Source organism: Heterodontus francisci, chromosome 19 (genome assembly GCF_036365525.1).
Source record: "Heterodontus francisci isolate sHetFra1 chromosome 19, sHetFra1.hap1, whole genome shotgun sequence".
Taxonomy (NCBI): Eukaryota; Metazoa; Chordata; class Chondrichthyes; order Heterodontiformes; family Heterodontidae; genus Heterodontus; species Heterodontus francisci.
In genome coordinates, this window is record NC_090389.1 from 72837713 (window position 1) to 72860711 (window position 22999).

At 43.7% G+C, this 22999-nt stretch overlaps 1 protein-coding gene and 1 long non-coding RNA gene across 3 annotated transcripts in view; one reads left to right on the top strand and one right to left on the bottom strand.

Annotated features, from left to right (window-relative positions):
• The window catches only part of LOC137380181 (calcium/calmodulin-dependent protein kinase type 1-like), a 202124-nt gene that overhangs the window by 47082 nt on the left and 132043 nt on the right, over positions 1–22999 (bottom strand). The window contains exon 4 of the mRNA XM_068051945.1: positions 8641–8715. Coding sequence (XP_067908046.1) covers positions 8641–8715 — 75 coding nt within the window. The remainder of the gene's footprint in view (positions 1–8640; positions 8716–22999) is intronic.
• LOC137380182 (uncharacterized) overlaps positions 16962–22999 on the top strand; it is a 34450-nt gene continuing 28412 nt past the window's right edge. For both annotated transcript variants that reach the window (XR_010976990.1, XR_010976991.1), the window contains exons 1-2: positions 16962–17083; positions 19091–19136. This is a non-coding gene — a long non-coding RNA (uncharacterized lncRNA). The remainder of the gene's footprint in view (positions 17084–19090; positions 19137–22999) is intronic.

A 22999-nucleotide genomic window follows, 5' to 3' on the forward strand; every position in this document is an offset into this window, starting at 1 on the left:
GCACAGCCAGAGGTTGTGGTCTATATTGGTACCAACAATATAGCAAGTAAGAGGGATAAAGCCCTACAAGCTGAGTTTAGGAGTTAGGAAAGAGATTAGCAAGCAGGACCACAAGGGTAATAATCTCCGGATTACTCCCAAGGCAGAGACTGCTTGAGTTGTGTACCTATCATAACCTCTGCATCACCAACTCGTTCTTTCACACTAAACCCTGTCACCAGGTTTCATGGAGGCACCCAAGATCACGTCGTTGGCACCAGCTAGACCTCATTGTCACAAGGCGAGCCGCCTTAAACAGTGTTCAAATCACACGCAGCTTCCACAGTGCGGACTGCGACACCGACCACTCCCTGGTGTGCAGCAAGGTTAGACTCAGACCAAAGAAGTTGCATCATTCCAAGCAGAAGGGCCACCCGCGCATCAACACGAGCAGAATTTCTCACCCACAGCTGTGACAAAAATTTCTAAATTCACTTGTAACAGCCCTTCAAAACACTCCCACAGGGGATGCTGAGACCAAGTGGGCCCACATCAGAGACGCCATCTATGAGTCAGCTTTGACCACCTACGGCAAAAGTGCGAAGAGAAATGCAGACTGGTTTCAATCTCATAATGAAGAGCTGGAACCTGTCATAGCCGCTAAGCGCATTGCACTTTTGAACTACAAGAAAGCCCCCAGCGATTTAACATCCGCAGCACTTAAAGCAGCCAGAAGTACTGCACAAAGAACAGCTAGGCGTTGCGCAAACGACTACTGGCAACACCTATGCAGTCATATTCAGCTGGCCTCAGACACCGGAAACATCAGAGGAATGTATGATGGCATGAAGAGAGCTCTTGGGCCAACCATCAAGAAGATCACCCCCCTCAAATCTAAATCGGGGGACATAATCACTGACCAACGCAAACAGATGGACCGCTGGGTTGAGCACTACCCAGAACTGTACTCCAGGGAGAATGCTGTCACTGAGACTGCCCTCAATGCAGCCCAGCCTCTACCAGTCATGGATGAGCTGGACATACAGCCAACCAAATCGGAACTCAGTGATGCCATTGATTCCCTAGCCAGCGGAAAAGCCCCTGGGAAGGACAGCATTACCCCTGAAATAATCAAGAGTGCCAAGCCTGCTATACTCTCAGCACTACATGAACTGCTATGCCTGTGCTGGGACGAGGGAGCAGTACCCCAGGACATGCGCGATGCCAACATCATCACCCTCTATAAAAACAAAGGTGACCGCGGTGTCTGCAACAACTACCGTGGAATCTCCCTGCTCAGCATAGTGGGGAAAGTCTTTGCTCGAGTCGCTCTGAACAGGCTCCAGAAGCTGGCCGAGCGCGTCTACCCTGAGGCACAGTGTGGCTTTCGTGCAGAGAGATCGACTATTGACATGCTGTTCTCCCTTCGTCAGATACAGGAGAAATGCCGTGAACAGCAGATGCCCCTCTACATTGCTTTCATTGATCTCACCAAAGCCTTTGACCTCGTCAGCAGACGTGGTCTCTTCAGACTACTAGAAAAGATCGGATGTCCACCAAAGCTACTAAGTATCATCACCTCATTCCATGACAATATGAAAGGCACAATTCAACATGGTGGCTCCTCATCAGAGCCCTTTCCTATCCTGAGTGGTGTGAAACAGGGCTGTGTTCTCGCACCCACACTTTTTGGGATTTTCTTCTCCCTGCTGCTTTCACATGCGTTCAAATCCTCTGAAGAAGGAATTTTCCTCCACACAAGATCAGGGGGCAGGTTGTTCAACCTTGCCCGTCTAAGAGCGAAGTCCAAAGTACGGAAAGTCCTCATCAGAGAACTCCTCTTTGCTGACGATGCTGCTTTAACATCTCACACTGAAGAATGCCTGCAGAGTCTCATCGACAGGTTTGCGTCTGCCTGCAATGAATTTGGCCTAACCATCAGCCTCAAGAAAACGAACATCATGGGGCAGGATGTCAGAAATGCTCCATCCATCAATATTGGCGACCACGCTCTGGAAGTGGTTCAAGAGTTCACCTACCTAGGCTCAATTATCACCAGTAACCTGTCTCTAGATGCAGAAATCAACAAGCGCATGGGTAAGGCTTCCACTGCTATGTTCAGACTGGCCAAGAGAGTGTGGGAAAATGGCGCACTGACACGGAACACAAAAGTCCGAGTGTATCAGGCCTGTGTCCTCAGTACCTTGCTCTACGGCAGCGAGGCCTGGACAACGTATGCCAGCCAAGAGCGACGTCTCAATTCATTCCATCTTCGCTGCCTTCGGAGAATACTTGGCATCAGGTGGCAGGACTATATCTCCAACACAGAAGTCCTTGAAGCGGCCAACATCCCCAGCTTATACACACTACTGAGTCAGCGGCGCTTGAGATGGCTTGGCCATGTGAGCCGCATGGAAGATGGCAGGATCCCCAAAGACACATTGTACAGCGAGCTCGCCACTGGTATCAGACCCACCGGCCGTCCATGTCTCCGTTATAAAGACGTCTGCAAACGCGACATGAAATCGTGTGACATTGATCACAAGTCGTGGGAGTCAGTTGCCAGCATTCGCCAGAGCTGGCGGGCAGCCATAAAGACAGGGCTAAATTGTGGCGAGTCGAAGAGACTTAGTAGTTGGCAGGAAAAAAGACAGAGGCGCAAGGGGACAGCCAACTGTGCAACAGCCCCAACAAACAAATTTCTCTGCAGCACCTGTGGAAGAGCCTGTTACTCCAGAATTGGCCTTTATAGCCACTCCAGGCGCTGCTTCACAAACCACTGACCACCTCCAGGCGCGTATCCATTGTCTCTCGAGATAAGGAGGCCCAAAAGAAAGAAGACTCCCAAGGCCACGCGCTAGTGAGTATAGTAATAGGAAAATACACCAGATGAATGCGTGGCTGGAGAGATGGTGCAGGAAGGAGGGCTTCAGATTTCTGGGGCATTGAGACCGGTTCTGGGGAAGGTGGGACCTGTACAGGTCTACACCTGAACAGGACTGGGACAAATATCCTTGCAGGGAGGTTTGCTAGTGCTGTTGGGGATGGTTTAAATTAGATTGGCAGGGGGATGTGAACCTGAGCGCAGTCTTGGATAGGACAATTTCAGGGCAGGGAACAGGATGCAGAAAATTAGCAAAATTAGTGAGTCACTCTGAAAGGCAGAAGAAGCAAAAGTTTAAAAAGTGTGCAACACAGGAATTTGGCAATGTTAAAGGTATTTATTTAAATGCAAGGAGTATAATAAATAAAGCCGATGAGTTGAGGGCACAGATAGACACATGGCAACATGATATCGTTGCTATAGTGGAAACTTGGCTTAAAGAGGGGCAAGAATGGCAGCTCAACATCCCTGGATATAGAGTTTTCAGGCAGGATAGAGAGGGAGATAAAAAAGGAGGGGGTGTAGCATTATTAGTTAAGGAATCAATAACAGCTTTGAGGAGGAATGATATGCTAAATGAATCATCAAACGAGGCCATATGGGTGGAGCTCAGAAATAAAAAGGGGGCAGCTACATTACTGGAAGTGTACTGTAGACCCCCAAGTAGTGAGAGGGAGATTGAAGAACAAATATGTAGGCAAACTTCTGAGTGAAAAAGCTTTCGGGCAATAATAGTTGGGGATTTCAACTACCCCAATATCAACTGGGATACAAATAGTGTGAAGGGCACAGAGGGGACAAAATTCTTGAACTGCATTCAAGAGAACTTTTTTATCCAGCACGTAACAAGCCCAACGAGAGGGGGCGCTATTCTAGATTTAGTCTTTGGTAATGATGCTGGGCAAGTGGATGAAGTAACAGTGGGTGACCATTTTGGAGATAGTGACCATAATACAGTTAGTTTTAGCATAATCATGGAATAGGACAAAGTTAAAAAAGGAGTAAAAGTTCTAAGTTGGGGGAAGGCAAATTTTAAGAAACTGAGAGGTGACCTGGCGAAAGTGGACTGGATACAGCTACTTGAAGGAAAATCAGTGGCAAACCAGTGGGAGGCATTCAAGAGCAAAATACTACAGGCACAGTGTACGCATGTCCCCACAAAGACAAAGGGTGGTACTGCCAAATCTAGAGTCCCCTGGTTATCTAGAAGCTTACAGGGTGAGTTAAAGCAGAAAAAGAAAGCTTATGACGATCACAAATATCTTAATACTTTAGAAAGCCTAGAGCAGTATAGAAAGTGCAGGGGTGAAGTAAAAAAGGAAATTAGAAAAGCAAAGAGAGGACTTGAAAAATGATTGCAGGTAAAAATCAAGGAAAACCCGAAGATGTTTTATCAGTACATTAAGAGCAAGAGGATAACTAAGGAAAGGGTAGAGTCTATCAGAGATATACAAGGGAACTTATGCGTGGATGCAGAAGATGTGGACAGAGTTCTAAATGAGTTTTTGTCTCTGTCTTCACAAAGGAGAGGGTTGACGCAGACATTGTAGTTAAAGAGGAGGAGTATGAAATAATAGATACGATAAGCATAATGAGAGAGGAAGTGCTTGAGGGCCTGACATCCCTGAAAGTGGATAAATCACCAGGACCGGATGGATTGCATCCCAGGTTGTTAAAGGAAGCCAGGGAGGATGCGCTGAGGATCATCTTCAAATCCTCACTAGATACAGGCAAGGTACCAGATGATTGGAGGTCTGTGAACATTGTACCATTGTTTAAAAAGGGTGCGATGGATAAGCCAGGTAATTATAGGCCAGTCAGTCTGACCTCGGTGGTGCGTAAATTGTTAGAATCTATTTTGAGGGACAGGATAAACTGTCACTTAGAAAGGTATGTGTTAATCAGGGATAGTCAGCATGGATTTGTTAGGGGAAGGTCATGTCTTACTAACCTGATTGAGTTTCTTGAGGAAGCAACAAGGAGGATTGATGAGGGTAGTGCAGTGGATGTGGTTTACATGGATTTTAGTAAGGCATTTGACAAGGTCCCGCATGGCAGACTGGTCAGCAAAATGAAAGCCCATAGGATACAGGGAAAGGTGGCAGGTTGGATCCAGAATTGGCTCAGTGAAAGGAAACAAAGCATAGTAATCGACGGATGTTATTGTGAATGGAAAGTGGTTTCCAGTGGTGTTCCACAGGGCTCAGTGTTGGGTCCCTTGCTGTTTGTGGTATATATTAATGATTTGGACTTAAATGCAGCATGATTGGGAAGTTTTGTTGATAACACAAAAATTGGCCATGTGGTTAATAGTGAGGAGGAAAGCCGTGGACTCCAGAATGATATCAATGATTTGGTTGAGTGGGTGGAAAAGTGGCAAATGGAAATCAATCCAGAGAAGTGTGAAGTATTGCATTTGGGGAGGGCAAATAAAGCAAGGGAATATACAATAAATGGGAGGATATTGAGAGGGGTAAAAGAAGTGAGACCTTGGAGTGCATGTCCACAGGTTCCTGAAGGTGGCAGGACAGGTAGCTAGAGTGGTGAAGAAGGCATATGGATTGCTTTCCTTTATTGACCGAGGTACAGAGTATAAAAGCAGGGATGTGATGCTGGAACTGTATAGAGCGTTGATTAGGCCACAGCTGGAGTATTGCGTGCAGTTCTGGTCACCACATTACAGAAAGGAAATAATTTCTCTGGAGAGAGTACAGAGGAGATGTATAAGAATGTTGCCAGGGCTTGAAGGTTGCAACTATGAGGAAAGATTGGATAGGCTAGGGTTGTTTTCCCTGGAACTGAGGAAGCTGAGGGGTGACTTGATTGAGGTGTACAAAATTATGAGGGGCCCAGATAGAGTGGACAGGAAGGACCTGTTCCCCTGGTGGGGAGGTCAGTTACCAGGGGACACAGATTTAACAAGATTGGTAGAAGGATTAGATGGGATGAGGGGAAACTTTTTCACCCAGAGGGCGGTGGGTGTCTGGAATTCGTTGCCAGGAATGGTGATGGAGGGAGAGACCCTCAATTCTTTTAAAAAGTACCTGAACATGTACCTGAGGTGCTGTAATCTGCGGGGCTATGGACCAGGTGCTGGAAGGTGGGATTAGTTTGGGTGGATCGTTTATTCGGCCGGCGCAGACACAAAGGCCTGAATGGCCTCCTTCTGTGCTGTACTTTTTCTATGGTTCTAAGATGTGCAAACCCATCCAATTATAAAGAGCAACCTTAAGTTTGCTAACAATGAAAGGGTAATACGTTTAACCAATACTCGCATTTCTAAAAGTGAGCGGATAAAACATTCAAGGGCTAAGACTAAACATTGTCTTCAGCCCTGGCTCAGTACATGTAACACTTCTACCTCTGAGCCAGAAAGCTGTAGGCTCAAGTTCCACTCCAGGATTCTGGACTGACAATGCAACATCATACTGAGGGGGTGTAACATTGTCAGGTGTCAACTTTTGATGAGATTATGAGGTCCTATCTATCACGTAAGCATTAATGAGCCCATGGCTTGAAAGAATAGGGAATTCTCCGAGTATTCCTCCTTCAAATAATACCATCCCAAAACACATACATTTTTCTCATACTTTTTATGCGTTACTATTTTTTAAGAAAGCTCCCCCTCTCCCTTAGAATTATGAAGCCTCAACAAAGCACCGATCATTGGTACCTTACTGCACCAAGTCCTGCACAAGGCTAAAGAAGCTCCCTTTGTTAGCGTCACTTGGAGAGCCCTGGTGAGATTATAAAGCGCCACTGGAGCATGTACCTGACAGGGAACAAAGCTTCACATGAGTTAGCCCCTTGCAGGGTTAAAGGAGCTCTCTTGATTGCACTTTAGTCCATGCAGTCCAAGGAAGGAAAGATTCTTGTTAGGAGAAAAAGTGGAAATTTATAATGAAACCTGTCAAAGAAATGGCAAAAAACACTCAAAAGTAGACTTTTTTTGATTCTGCTAAGTCACATGGGGCCAATGACTCAGATGTCAACATGTACAGTACAGGCTGTCTACAGCTCGCTCTCCCACACTGTAATTAGTTGTCAGCAGCACTCACAAGCCAGCAGAGGTCATAGATTCCAACTTTCTCCCTGTGGAGCAGCACACAAGTAGATGACATCGACCCCCACTACCCAACCTACACACTCCTACAACATGAACAAACAGCCCATGAATATCAGAGATCAGAGCTTTCCCCAACTACAGTAAGGGCTCATATTATTCACATTAACCTGCACACAATATTAATGCAGATCTGCTCCTTTCAAACTGCTGCTGGGTATGTTGGTCACTAATTTTTACAGTATCAAAACATGTGAACAATGAAACGGAACCTACAGCAACCTATTAGTGAGCCACTTACAATACAACTAACTCAACCAAAGGCAGAGCGCAGTCCAAAACATATAGTGGGGTCCAAAAAGGTCAGCTAACTGCAGAAGAACATCGCTGGAGAATCAATCTCTCGTTATAGCTCCCGAGACGCAATGCACCAGCTAACGACAAACCAGTATAAGCTAACAGAGTCCACAAAAAAGGACCAGGTGCCAAGAATAACCATTGAAAGGGGTCTAAAACTTGCAGGAGCTTCTCCAGATCCAGCCTGCAGCTTTGTACCTTGTCTTGTATCTACTGACAGTGAGGATGAAATGAGTGGCAAGAGAAGAGTTGGGGAATTGGGCGTGTCTACTCCGTGCACACTGGGGTGGATTTCGACTTTGTGCGATAGTGATTTTTATTTCCATTGAAGTCATCGGAAATTAAAAAGAAATATCGGGAGTAATGTAAAGCTGGCTGCCGACTCGTTATCAACCATTTTACACTATCGCACAAAGTCAAAATCTACCCCAGTGGGTGCATGTGCTCTAAAGCAGACACAATGAAGATCATTCATATCTCAGATAATCTACCAAAATCATACTTGTGAGGGCCTGTCAACCACTCCAACCCCCATCACCACACATCCCCCCACCATATCCATAAACAGATCTTGTGGGAGCAAGGAGGGAAAATAAAGAATGCTCATTTGTGATGTTTGAGGCAATTTTATATTCCTGGAAACTGGCTTGGGAAGCCCATCAAGTTACGTGGGTAGACCTTCAGCTCTTTCTACTGCAGCTATATTAAAAATACAAACTGTGAATACAGAAAATATTGGAAGTCATTCTCTTACACAAAGTCATAAAATGAATCCCATCACTGTTAGCCTAATTATATGGTTCAGTAGCACTGCAATCTATCATCACAGAAACCTGTTGTCAGTATCAATACAGTAATACTTCTTTCAAATATGTGCACACTGATAACATAAGCAAGGTAGGAAACAAAGATGTTTTAATGGTTTAAGAGCATCATCCAGCCTCACGTGTGTTTCTGGCTTGTCGCATACTTCAGCCTTGACTTCACCCTATTATCTAGTTTACATAAATTATTTAAAATATATACCATGCATAGTCCATTATTGATTCCACAGTTATTCTACACCCTATCCTGGGAAAGATTGACACTTGCAATAAACATTCAGCATTGGACAGATAGTTACATCTGTATTATTGATTCAATATACAATAGAGAGCTTGCACTGGATAGATAGTTACAGCTGTATCTTCAGGTCTATGCTGAATTAATGTTTAGCTCTGGATAAACATTTATAGCTGTATTACTAGGTCCATGTATAGTAAACAGCTAGCACTGAATGTGAAACACTGCTTATAATAGATGGATTGTTACAACTGAATTACTATGTAGATGTGTGAAATGTGCAGTCGATACTTACAGTTGCATCACTAAGTAGAGATGTGTTGGACTCTCATAAATGTCTTCCAGTGACACAATGTTTTGGTGCTTGATTCTGAAAGAAGCAATGAAATTTAATTAGAGCTAGTCCCTTTCCATTGACCCTAAAGAATAAATTTAAAAATCTGCATGAAGCTCCCCCCATTCCCTAACCATAATGCCCCACCAGGCATTACAAGCACTGGGGTAGATGCCTCCACATTATAATTAGCGGTTTTCCATATTTATACCACAAATAGTTGGCAACGCTGTAATTATGAGGGACAACCCTAGTTAAGTGCATCAGAAGTTAGGTTCAAGCACAGGTAGCTCAACATTCCACCAGAAGTGTTACTAACCAACAGCCCAATACTACATCTCAATCATGTGTCACTTGCATCCTATTTGGGGCATTATATGCCATTTCTCTCTGCATGGGCATTCAAAAGCAAAAAGTTTTCTGCTGCTCCTGCTGTGCAGGATGACTATGCTTTGAAAGTCATTTTATTTGTAATCCCTGTTGATTTTATAATTGCTACATTTTATAATTGCATCATTACAGAGAAAAGCAGCACATTGGCTGCAGCAATCTTAAGCAATGGAATGGCAGAGGCAATTCTCAAGAGGTCAGCATTGAAGGAGTTAAAAATATTTTTTTTTTGCAACAAATAAACAGCACGCCACACTGACTCACAGATCCTGCAGCTTATATAATCCAATTTCTGACACCCTCCCACATAAAAATGCAGTCCACAATTATGATCATGATTAACCTAGCAAAGAATTAAGACTGATCTTTGATATAATGTAAACAACTTTGAACAGACAAGTTTCTTTCTGGTGTTGCTAAGGGGTGCTTTTTCCTATACAGTTTGTTTGATTAGCAGGAGTCAAGAAAGTGGAGGAAGATTAAAATTTTCCTTAACTTTCATCAGATTTTAGAAGCATTATGCAGACTCCTACCCGTTTTAAAAAGAATCTTGTGCCAGGTGAGCAGAACATGTTACAGTAATCAGCTGCTATTACGTTCAGTGCGTAGAAAGCCACACAAAAAGAATACCAACAGTTAACAGATGAATTCAATGCACATTTGCTCACCAGCCTAAGAGTGAGCTCAGACAGATCGAGGCAGTATCAGGAAGTTCTGTAATACCATTGAAATCTTGTGCAAGTTAAGGCAAGTCTTGTTGTATCAGAAAACAAGTTAGTCAGTGAAAAGCAGTTTTAATGCCCGTTTACAACAATGGATTAAACATGAAGAGGAACAAATACATTTTGTGCAAGCATCATTTCCTCAGTAGCTCCCTAGCAATAGTTATGCTGTTGGACAAAGCATTAAGCAAGAAATAATTAGAGCTTGTAACAAAGGCAATGTTATAATGGTGGGAAAATAGAACATAGAAAATAGAATGAGAGTAAACTAGCCACGAATGTAAAAGTCTGTTTTTATAACTATATAAAAGGAGAGTAGCTAAAGTAAACGTTGGTCTATTAGAGGCAAAAATAGTAGAAATTATCATGGGGAATGAGGAAATGGCAGAGATATTGACAAATATCACAGTAAAGGACACGAATTACATCCCAGAAATAGAGGGTAACCAAGGGGATAATAAGAGTGAGGAACCTAAGGTAATTAATATCAGCAGCGAAAAAGTATTAGAGAAACTTAAGGGACTAAAAGTCGACAAATCCCCATGACCTGATCACCTACATCCATAGGTTCTAAAAGAGGTAGGTGCAGAAATAGTGGATGCACTGATCATGATTTTCTAAAATTACCAACATTCTAGAATGGCCCCAGCGGATTGGAAGTTAGCAAATGTAACACTACTATTCAAGAAAGGAGGGAAGAAAGAAAAAAAGGAACAACAGGCCAGTTAGCCTGACAACAGTCCCATCTGCATGTGTGTAATGTTTGTGCATGCTAGCGTGGGCAAGTTGCATGTCCGTAGGCGTCAACCGAATTAGGGTTTACATAAGTTTAATAAAATTTCACCTTTCTTCTTTAAACCCAAGAAAACCTGTGTGTGTGCTGGTTTCTTTGCCTAATAATTGGGAAGTGGTGAACAAGGATTCACCAAGGGGGAGCTAAAAACACTGTTTCAAAAAATAAAACCCTGTTACAGTAAGACCAGGTGAAGGCTGAAAGGGAATCCTAGACCGCTTTCCCACCTGGTCGTAACAGCCTGAAGGAGCACGGTTCAGTCAAGAAGGAAGAACTCTACTGAAAAAGTGATTTTGGTAAAAGGTATGTAAACTGAAGTTGCTTTTACATTAGCCTGAGAAGGATGCTAAGGTGGTCCCAGGTACAAGCCACAATTTACAAGTCCAGCCGTTGGAAAGACCATTATTTTCTTTAAAACCAGGACCTCTTAGATGCCAGAGTTAGGGAATTTGTAAGTTACACAAGACTTGTGTGCCAGAAAGCCTCACTAGCACTATTCTAAGGTCAAAGTAAAACCAACTTCAGCTAATATCCCTGAAATGTAACTCATTGTCATACTGAAATGTTCTAGGTCACGTCATCAGGTGATAAGATCATGATGATTAAATCTATTGAAAACACACAAATCTCAAGGTTATGGGTTAAACGACTAAACTAAATGCTTTAATCAGTTACAAAGTTGAGCTTGGACTGTTGGTTTTATCTCCTGTACCAGTGGCTAAAGCTATCAGAGTATATTTAGTCAACAAAGTAAAGTTCTTAGAACTTTTAAGGGTCTTTGTTATCCAAAATTCAAAGAAAAAGGATGACTTCATTAAAGTTTAATAAACATTCCAAAGAGCAATTTAGCCTCTGCTTGCAGAGCTCCCTCTTCAGCACTCTGACTAAAGTAATCAACAGTCCTAGTGGGCATCACCAGATACTGATCATTAAGGACATGTCTCAAAATTACATTCACAAACCTATAGAAAGCAATGGCACTTATTAAAGGATCTGGGTACCTTGGATGGAGAGTACTGCACCACATAGTGACATCCTAACAAGTACCTGAGCCATTTTACAAATGTCTGGTTCCTTCTCCACTTTGCAGGCAGGTCAAAACTATTTCCAATATTTATACATAGTGCCAGAGGGTGCAGTCCCAGTTTTACTCCTTGAAGATACAGCCCCTTAACCTCGGTTACACTTTTCCTCCAGAGTGTTTATCTTTGGTAATCCAAGGAACAGGATGAGCAGATCAGAAATTCCTCATGGTGGGCCATGAAATCCATTGAACTATATAATTCAATGTTTGGTATTTTCCCATGCAATGTCTAACAATTGTTAGTTTTCCCAAACAGCAGGCATTACAGGACACTAATTATTTTTATTCATTCATGAGATGTGATTGTCACTGGCTAGGCCAGCTTTATTGCCCATCCCTAATTGCCCTTGAGAAGGTGGTGGTGAGCTGCCTTCTTGAACCGCTGCAGTCCGCTGCGTGACATCAAGAAACGACTGAAGGCACTGGATACTGCAAAGGCTATGGGCCCTGACAATATTCCAGCAATAGTACTGAAGACCTCTGCTGCAGAACTTGCCGCGCCCTAGCCAAGCTGTTCCAGTACAGCAACAACACTGGCATCTACCTTGCAATGTGGAAAATTGCCCAGGTATGTCCCGTACACAAAAAGCAGGACAAGTCCAACCTGGCCAATTACCGCCCCATCAGCCTACTCTCAATCATCAGTCAAGTGATGGAAGGTGTCATCAACAGTGCCATCAAGCGGCACTTGCTTAGCAATAACCTACTCAGTGATGCTCAGTTTGGGTTCCGCCAGGGCCACTCAACTCCTGACCTCATTACAGCCTTGGTTCAAACTTGGACAAAAGAGCTGAACTCAAGAGGTGAGGTGAGAGTGACTGCCCTTGACATCAATGAAGGTACTGTGATAAAGTTCCAAGTCAGGATGCTGTGCGACTTGGAGGGGAACTTGCAGGTGATGGTCTTCCCATGCATCTGATGCCCTTGTTCTTCTAGATGGTAGGGGTTGCAGTTTCAGAAGGTGCTGTTTAAGAAGCCTTGGAGAGTTGCTGCATTGCATATTGTAGATGGTACTCACTGCTGCCACTGTGTGCCAGTGGTGCAGGGAGTGCATGCTGAAGGTGGCAAATGGGGTGATGATCAAGTGGGCTGCTTTGGCTTGGATGGTATCAAGATTCTTGAGTGTTGTTGGAGCTGCACTCACCTGGGCAACTGGGAAGTATTCCATCACACTCCTGACTTGTGCCTTGTAGATGGTGGACAGGCATTGGGGAGTCAGGAGGTGAGTTATTCGCTACAGAATTCCCAGCCTCTGACCAGCACTTGTAGCTACAGTATTTATATGGCTGGTGCAGTTAGGTTTCTGGTCAATGGTAACCCCCAGTATGTTGATGATAGGCGATTCAGCGATGGTAATACAATTGAATGTCGTAGGGAAATTGTTAGATGCTCTTTTGTTAGAGATGGTCATTGCCTGGCACTTGTATGGTGCGAATGTTATTTGTCACTTATCAGCCCAGGCTGAATGTAATCTAGGTCTTGCTGTATATGGGCACAGACTGCTTCAGTATCTGAGGAACTGTGAATGGTACTGACCACTGTGCAAACATCAATGAACATTCCCCACTTCTGACCTTATGACGGAGGGGAGGTCATTGATGAAGCAGCTGAAGATGACTACGCCTAGGAGACTACCCTGAGGAACTCCTGCAGCGATGTCCTGGGGGCTGAGATGATTGGCCTCCAACAATGGCAACCATCTTCCTTTGTGCTAAGTATGATTCCAACCAGTGCAGAGTTACCACCCCCCCCCCCACCCCACCCCCGATTTCCATTGACTTCAATTTTTCTAGGGCTCCTTGATGCCACACTCGGTCAAATGATGCTTTGATGTTAAGGGCAATCACTCGCAGCTCACCTCTGAAATTCAACTCTTTTGTCTATGCTTGGACCACGACTGTAATGATGTTTGGAGCAGAGTGCCTCTATCAGAATCCATACTGAGCATTGGTGAGCAGGGTAGTGCTGAGTAAGTGCTGCTTGATTGCACTGTCAATGACACTTTCCATCACTTTGCTGATAATCAAGAGTCGACTGATAGGGCGGTAATTGGCTGGATTGGATTTGTCCTGCTTTTGATGGACAGGACATAACTGGACAATTCTTCACATTGCCGGGTAGATGCCATGCTGTAGCTGCACTGGAACAGGTTGACCAGGGGCGCAGGTAGTTCTGGAGCACAGGTATTCAGTACTACAACTACTAATTGGTTAACTGACACCAATTTCAAAATTGGGCTTCACACAATTCTACCATCCATCAGCCTAATACAAAGGAGAAAAGTTACTAAATTTCGGAACGTCTATAATACCCATTCTATCATTATAACTTGCATCCTAAAAGAAACATTCATACTGATTTATGTTCAAATGTAATTATTTATAATACTTACTGTTGTTCATTTATGTTCAAACTTACTGTACTGTAATAGACTTGTATTTCTTGAAACTAATATTTACGTGTGCTTAGTTGCAACAGAAACTTAAGCTTTTCAATATATCTTACAAGCATTTAATCTCATAATTAGATCTTCTTACTCCAGAAGTTCACATGATGATGGACTTGGTCTTGTCTCTTCAGCAGGATGAAGAATTTTTAAAAATAAATTAGCAATGTTCTAAATTATCCTAGACCAATACACAGCGTCCTATTACTGTTTAAAATCTATATGTCCCTATGACCCTCAAATTATTTGTTTCATTTATTTATGTATGCTTTTTTGGAATTACCATTAAAGAGGCTGTGGGAGCATATCTTGAGGAAACACCTGGATGGGCTTTGCCTTTATAAAATTTCAAGTTAACTTCAAGTACTTCCCAAAGGCAGCCCTCATGTTCCTCTTTGGATCACACTCTGTATCATCCATCTATGTGTTAATGCTGTCAATGGGGTCATGTATCATTTGGATGATTTGATGATACTGATTCAGCTCCTGAAGTAATAACAAAGAGAAACTTGAGGAACTTTCCATAGGAATACTGAATGCATAAAACTGGAGATTCCTTTATTTAGTTTCAGTTGCCAAAACTTGCAGATACATCAAACTTGCAAACTGAATCATAATTTCATCAAATTGGAAGATTGAAATGCTCCCCTTTAATAATCCTGTTTAGGTTCCTGGGATGCAAATTAATTTGTAATTTATCATTTTAAAAAATAACATTAATTACTAATGAGTTCACTCATTCTGCTGATTGATATAATTTATTTATGACATTTAAATCCTCCATTCTTTCAAGTGCCATTTTAATATTTTCCCTGCAAGTGCAATTGGTGATTTTCTGAATGGGTACACTGGCAAACAATCCAATGCTTGAACAAGCACCTTGAACTGTTCTACACCTCCTTACCCTGCTGGGTATTCACTGTGAGTCCTCTTTTCACAAGATCAAGTTTCTTACAGCGCATCAACCTAAAATTGGCTGTTCATCATTTGGTAACTTCAGCAATGATGACTGATATTTGGTGCCCTTATATGGAAAGCTGGCAAGACATATTCCTTTCACTGGTATGTCTCACTCCAAATACCCATCACTTTTATTTTGACTTACCACAAATTGTTCTTATACTGTAATCTTGCTCAGCTGTGCTTCTCTACCCTGGTTAAATCATGACTGATTCTCTCACTAATGGTAGCACCCAGTCTCTCTCTGTTTTTCCAAAGATTGGGCAATTTTTAGATCTACGCTGCATTCCATTGTCCAGCTCCTTTACCTTTGATGACTGCTTTTTTGATGGCTCATATGTTAGTTTCCTCATTTCTTTTTTGACTATTGCTTTATTGGTTTAATTTCTTAAACTGCAGTTTATTGACTTGCTCTTTCATAGTTAGGGCTGCTGTACAAATCTGTTCATTTACCATCCAATTTCCCTCCAATAGCAGCCACTCTTAGAGAATTATTCCACAATGATCCTGTCCAATACCACTGATCCAGTTAGTTTACCTTACAGTAAATCCATAATTTAATTACATACTGATCAATGGTTTCCATTTCCTCTACATGCACAAAATGCCTTTAATGTGTCACATTTTGTGTACATGCTTGTCGGTCAGTACTGGATTCCTTCTTTCCTCAAAGTTGAAATCATCATAACTGTTTTCTCGAATAACATGAGAAAAATGGACACTTTCATCTTTTTATCTGTTTCAATAGCTGCTAACCATTCAAATTATTCTTTAAAAAATTTGTTCACATAGCACTGCTTCTGGTGACACTACACAGACTTGCGTTGCTTCCCCAGGGTGGAGACAGTGCCGCTGCATGCTACCTGCACGGGTTTCTCTACTGATATTGCCAAATCTCACAATGCTAACACAACTCCTTCCTCAATGCTCTTGCAAGGTGGGCCTTCCCCTAAAACAGTGCTAACTGTTACAAGATCAAAAGATGAGGAAGGCTATTCAGCCCATCTTAATTTATCCTAGTAGAAGGATTGCAAATTCACCTTACTGCAGCATCTAATTGTTTCTTGAATGATTCCTACTTCATATGAAGCACATTGTGTGTGTTGACCGCTCTTTGAAATTACTGATATAATCTTAAATTTACCTAATACCAGTTTGAGCTGTGTTCCCTCGTCCTACTCTCACAGTTGAAAGTGTCATCTTTTCCTTAACCTTAACGATCTTACACAACTCAACTCTTAGACATTTCCTTTCCACACTGAAAAGATCAGGGATAGAAGGGAAAAACTGGTGAGAATGATTGCACGCCTCTTACAAAACCCATCAGAATTTCCTTTCCATTGCAATGAGTGGAATGAAATCCAGTGGACTCTAACAGGCATGCAATCCTCCTCACCACTTTTTCCTTTCTGCACACAGCCGAGGAGCTGCTCAATGTCCAGGCATCGGCAGGCTGCAGTTTAAAATGCACTAGAAAGCACCTTTTTTAAACTAGGTGATATAGAACACATCCATTTTTAGTGCTTTGTGTTGAGTAGTGATTGGTGTATCTGTAAATAAATCAATTTGACACTGACTTTCTCTTACAATTATATGAATCATAGGCCTCAGAACAATTCAGAACAGAAAAGCAAAAAATAAATGAGATTCTGTATAAAAAAGCCCAACTGGCAACTTGCATATCCCAGCAGAATTATGGCATCAATTGAAGCACAATTTACTGAGAGGATTTAAAAAAAAACCTCACTATTATAGATGGCTATTCAAATCGAAACTAACACAGCTCGGTTTTCGAGTTCTGGTTAATGCTCAGGAGGATTCACAACTATACTGAGGTCAGGAAGGAAGAAACTGTCAGACACATACAGAGGAAGTCATCATTGTTCAGTACCAAACAGCGCATCTCAAGGATTTGGAAATATTACGTATATAAATCCACAAGTTGAGTTCCTGGCTGTCACAACCACAGAGGAATCTTAGCTGATTTAAAGTTTAGCTTTCCAGGAATGGTATGTTGGGGCATGCTGATGCCAAAGGGCATGGGTGGCGGGGGTGGGAGCGAATCACCTGACTGTGCAAGGCCTTTGTCAATAGCGAGGAATTTTTCAATTTTAATAACGTATTTTTAAATGAAGCTTAAAAATACACATATTACACACAACTACTGCTGAGAGAAATAGAGAGGAAGCTCCACTCACTACACGTCAGAACAAAATGTAGAACAGGGTCAGTATGGTGGTTAGTTTTAGTCAGCATATTATCTGTAAGGAGAAATAAAACGCCAGTTACACTGTCCATCACAGTTCAGTTGCATTGGTTACCAGATACACCATGGTTATCAGGTCAACTTAATGGAAGAAGCTGCAGTTTCAAACTCATGCACCAAGAGGGCGCTTTTGTTGCAAAACTACCTCAACATAATGCAGCCAATTGCTTACCATGATAGTCAGCCATTAGATATACGAGTCTTCCTAGCAGTGTCTGGAAACTATGTTTATTCTTGTAACCTCTTAGAAACTGTCAGAGCCCAGAGGAAAACGATGGCATTAAATTGTGTTGGCACCCACTGCAGTCATATTTTGGTCGTCAAGATGCTACCATTTGTATGATCTTTGTTGCCTGGTTTCCTGTGGCTCTGCCCAGTCAGGAACTCTAGATATTGTGCGTGGTTAAAGTTTGTGGCAAAACAACCAGTTCACCATTAATTCTGCTGCATGTTGATAAACTGGCACGACACTTCAGAGTGAGACTGAATGAGTGGTGTGGAGAAGGCAAGACAGAAAAGTAATCTGAGACCAGTGGAGGGAAAGAGAAAACTCTTAAGGGTTAGTGTTTGTTTATTGCAGCAGGTGTTATATTTTCTTCCATTGGCAGGAATTTTATGCCCCCCCCCCCACCCACCGGAGAAGCAAGCTGGTGGAGGGGCCTGAAACTGGGTAGTATGGTGGTGGGGTGGGGCGGGGTGGGGGAATGGTGGCCATGCTGACTGCCTACCTGTCCCTGCTGGTATCTTACCAGCAGCGGGGGAGGTGGCAAGTGGCCCACCCACCCTTAGGCCAATTGAGGCCCTTAAGTGGCCAGGTTAAGTGGCGGCCTCCTTGTGGGCTGGGGGTTGTCCCTCCTGATTGGGCATTGCATGCCCCATGGAGGGCCCCCACCCCCCCCCACAACAGCATGAACCTCCACCACTGGAAGACCTTCACCCCTGCTGTTGCGATCAACCCCCTCCCATGGCCAGTTGATTGGCCCCAGTGAGCCCCGACCCCACTTACCTTCTTCTTTGGCCTCCATCGTTGCCCGGATCCAGGGGTTGCTGCAGTCCCAGAGGTGGCCACCACTCCCAGTGGCGCCACAGTGGCTGAAGAGCTGCAAGCCCTCTGATTGCCCTGCAGCTCTTGGAGGCATCCTGCCTCAGAGAGGCATTAAGCCACGACCTCATTAATTGCCTGAGCTATGCAAAATGGCATCGTGGCATCCAGGGCCACAGGAGATGGGCTCGCCCCCAGCTTTCCAGACAGTGGGTGGGGCTACCACCTCCTCATTAAAACCCAGCAGTGTCTCCCTGTATCAAAAACATGCACGTTATAGATTTGCGACTCAGAAATTGAACATGCGAATCCATCTTCAGAAGGGGTATAGCAGTCTAGTGGTAAATTACTGGGACTAGTAATCCAGAGGTCTGGACAAATAATCCAAGACACGAGGTTAAATCCCACCATGGCAGTTTGACAATTTCAATTAAGTTTGTTTTTGAATGAAGTAATGGAAAGAGTGGATGAGGAAATTGTTAAGATTGTGTATATAGGCTTAAAAAGGTGAAGTACCACATAAGAGACTTGTTGGCAAAATTGAAGCCCTGAGGTTAAAGGAGCAGTCACTGCATGGATACAAAATTGGCTAAGGGACAGAAAGCAGAGAGTTAATGATGAATGGTTGTTTGAAAAGGCCTTGTGGATGGTAAGTTCACTCGAGTTGTAAATCCAGTGATCCTCTTTGTTCCTAATGCTAACCGACAGGTGTCTGAGGCTGAACGTTCACTGCTGACTGGACACTGGATTTCTGGTGAGTATTGAATTTTCCATTCTCTCACTCAATTGGTTAACTTCCAGGGCTGAATACTGGAGAACAGCTCCATTGAGCAAGATGTTGTGCGAATGATCATTAAAAGGCTGTTTTCTGTTAAAAGTAATTTAAATCAAACGTGTTCCCCTCTGTGCTCACCTAACATTTTCAGCGACTTCATGGTTTCTTCCCATTTTCTTGGCAGTTGTTGCCTTATCTCCTGTAGAAATTTCCTCCCCTAAGAAGTTGACAGGTTTTACTCGGTACTGATGATGATGGGTGGGTATGTTAGAGAATATTCCCCTCCCCAGTTTATTTACCTTCTCACACCATGTACGCTCAAAGTAACTTCTTCACACGTCTCATGGCATCAGGTCACACATGGGCAATGAATCCTCATGCTGATTACCACCTACTGCCTCCACCCCGCCACCCTGGCTAATGAATCAGTGCTTCTCCATGTTGAACACCAGTTGGAAGAAGCACTGATGGTAGCAAGGGCATAAAATGTACTCTGGGTGGGGGACTTCAATGCCCATCACCAAGAGTGACTTGGTAGCACCACTACTGATTGAGCTGGCTGATGCCAAAAGGACATAGCTGCTAGACTGGGTCTGCAGCAGGTGGTGAGGGAACCAACAAGAGGGAAAAAACTACTTGGCCGCGTCCTCACCAATCTACTTGTCGCAGATGCATCTGTCCTTGACAGTATTGGTAGGAGTGATCACTTCACAGTCCTTGTGCAGACAAAATTCCGTCGTCACATTGAGGGTACCCTTCATCGTGTTGTGTGGCACTACCACCATGCTAAATGGAATAGATTTCAAACAGATCTAGCAACTCAAAACTGGGCATCTATGACGTGCTGTGGGCAATCAGCAGCTGTAGAATTGTATTCAACCACAATCTGTAACCTCATGGCCCAGTGTATCCCCCGGTCTACCATTACCATCAAGCTGGGAGACCAACCCTGGTTCAATGAAGAGTGCAGGAGGGCATGTCAGGAGCAGCACCAGACATCCCTCAAAATGAGTTGTCAGCCTGTTGAAGCTACAACATGTGACTAATTACATGCCAAACTGCATAAGGAGCATGCGATAGACAGAGCTAAGTGATCCCATAACCAACGGATCAGATCAAAGCTCTGCAGTCCTGCCACATCCAGTCATGAATGGTGGCAGACAATTAAACAAGTCTCAGGAAGAGGAAGCTCCACAAACATCCCCATCCTCAACGATGGGGAGCCCAGCACATCAGTGCAAAAGACAAGACTGAAGCATTTGCATCCATCTTCAGCCAGAAGTGCCAAGTGGACAATCCATCTCAGTTTCCTTCTGAGCTATCACAGATGCCAGTCTTTAGCCAATCTGATTCACTCCACATGATATCATGAAACAGCTGAAGGCACTGGATACTGCAAAGGCTATGGGCCCTGACAACATTCCCGGAATAGTACTGAAGACATGTGATCCAGAACTAGCCGCACCCCTAGCCAAGTTGTTCCAGTACAGCTACAACACTGGCATCTACCCTGCAATGTGGAAAATTGCCCAGGTATGTCCTGTGAAGAAAAAGCAGGACAAATCCAACTCGGCCAATTACCGCCCTTTCAGTCTTTTTGTTTTATTCTTAAATGGGATCTGGGCATCACTAGCAAGGCCAGTATTTGTTGCCCATCCCTAATTGCTTGGCCATTTCAGAGGGCAGTTAAGAGTCAACCACATTGCTGTGGGTCTGGAGTAACATGTAGGCCAGACCAGGTAAGGACAGCAGATGGCAGATTTCCTTCCCTAAAGGACATTAGTGAACCAGAAGGGTTCTTATCAATAATGGTTTCATGGTCACCATTAGACTAGCTTTTAATTCCAGATTTATTAATTGAATTCAAATTTCACCAACTGCCGTGGTGGAGATTGAACCCATGTCCCTAGAGCATTGGCCTGGGCTCTGAATTACTAGTCTAGCAACATTACCACTATGCCACCGCCTCCCCTACACTCCAGATCATCAGCAAACTGATGGAAGGGGTCGTCGACAGTGCTATCAAGTGGCACTTGCTCAGCAGTAACCTGCTCACTGACGCTCAGTTTGGGTTCTGCCAGGGCCACTCAGCTCCTGTCTGCATTACAGCCTTGGTCCAAGCATGGACAAAAGAGCTGAATTCCAGAGGTGAGGTGTGAGTGACAGCCCTTGACATCAAGGCAGCATTTGACCGAGTATGGCATCAAGGAGCCCTAGCAAAACTGGAGTCAATGGGAATCAGGGGGAAAACTCTACGCTGGTTGGAGTCATACCTAGCACAAAGGAACTTGGTTGTGGTTGTTGGAGGTCAATCATCTCAGTCTCAGGACATCATTGCAAGGGTTCCTCATGGTTGTGTTCTAGGTCCAACCATCTTCAGCTGCTTCATCAATGACCTTCCCTCCATTATAAGGTCTGAGGTGGGGATGTTCACTGATGATTGCATCGTGTTCAGCAATAGTCACAGCTCCTCAGATACTGAAGCAGCCCATGTCCAGATGTAGCAAGACCTGGACACCATCCAGGCTTGGGTTGATAATTGGCAAGTAACATTCACGCCACACAAGTGCAATGACCATCTCCAACAAGAGAGAATCTAACCATCTCCCCTTGAAGTTCAATGGCATTACCATCGCTGAATCCCCCAATATCAACATCCTGGGGGTCACCATTGACCAGTACCTGAACCGGACCAGCCACATAAATGCTGTGGCTGCAAGAGCAGGTCAGAGGCTGGGAATTCTGCGGTGAGTAACTAACCTCCTGACTCCCCAGTGCCTGTCCACCATCTAGAAGGCACAAGTCAGGAGTGTGATGGAATACTCACCACTTACCAAGAAGCTCGCCACCATCCAGGACAAAGCAGCCACTTGATTGCAACCCCATCCAACACCTTCAACATTCACCACCAGTGCAAATGGCAAATGGCAGTTTGAAGTGAAAACTGCTCAAGTTAAGTAAAGGGAGCCAACTGCAATCTTTGACAAACAGATTAGAAAAGCACAACTGATTGAATCAAAAAGCAAAGCTGCACTTACCTTGCAGTGACTTTCTGCTCTATCTCTTCCAGTGCTGTTATCTCCATGAGAGTCCACGTATGCAATCTACAAGCTTTTTGAGAAGCAGCTGAGAAACTGCTCAGTGGCAATGCATATGTCACTCAGAAAGACTCCCCCTAAAACTCACTTTTGGGAATTCACGGGCGTAAAGCGAGCACAGTGCGCAGCAGTGCAAACGTATTGTCCCTGCATTTCACCTTTATACAATTATAACATGTAACATAACCACTGATCCTTTCATTTCTGAGCTCATATTAAACAACTAAAATTTACTCAGGAAATAATATTGAAAAGTATTTAGGAGCAGGCCTTTGGGCCACAGCCAAACGGTTCTACAAACACAAGTCAGCAGGACAAAATGAAAAATCATCAGCTCCAAAAATGCAATTTTGATTTCCATTCACTGAGGTCATGCTGGTCAGAAATGTCATTAATCGTTGATTAAAATGGACAACAGAGCATGAACCCTGATTCCCTGGGTGAGTATAAAGAACCATTGAATCACACAGCACAGCAAGAAGCCGTCTGGCTTGTCGCACTGTGCCGATTCTTTACAAGAGCTATCCATGTAGACACATTCCCTTATTCTTTCCACATAGCCCTGCAAATATTTCTTTTCAAGCATATATCCATTTCCCTTTTGAAAGGTATCATTCAATCTGCTTCCACCAGATTGGAACTCAGATTGCTAAGGGACGATGTGTCCGATAATCTCATCCTGTGAGGAAGAATTTTTTTATCCAGTGAGTGGTAATGACCTAGAACTCGCTGCCCATGAGGGTG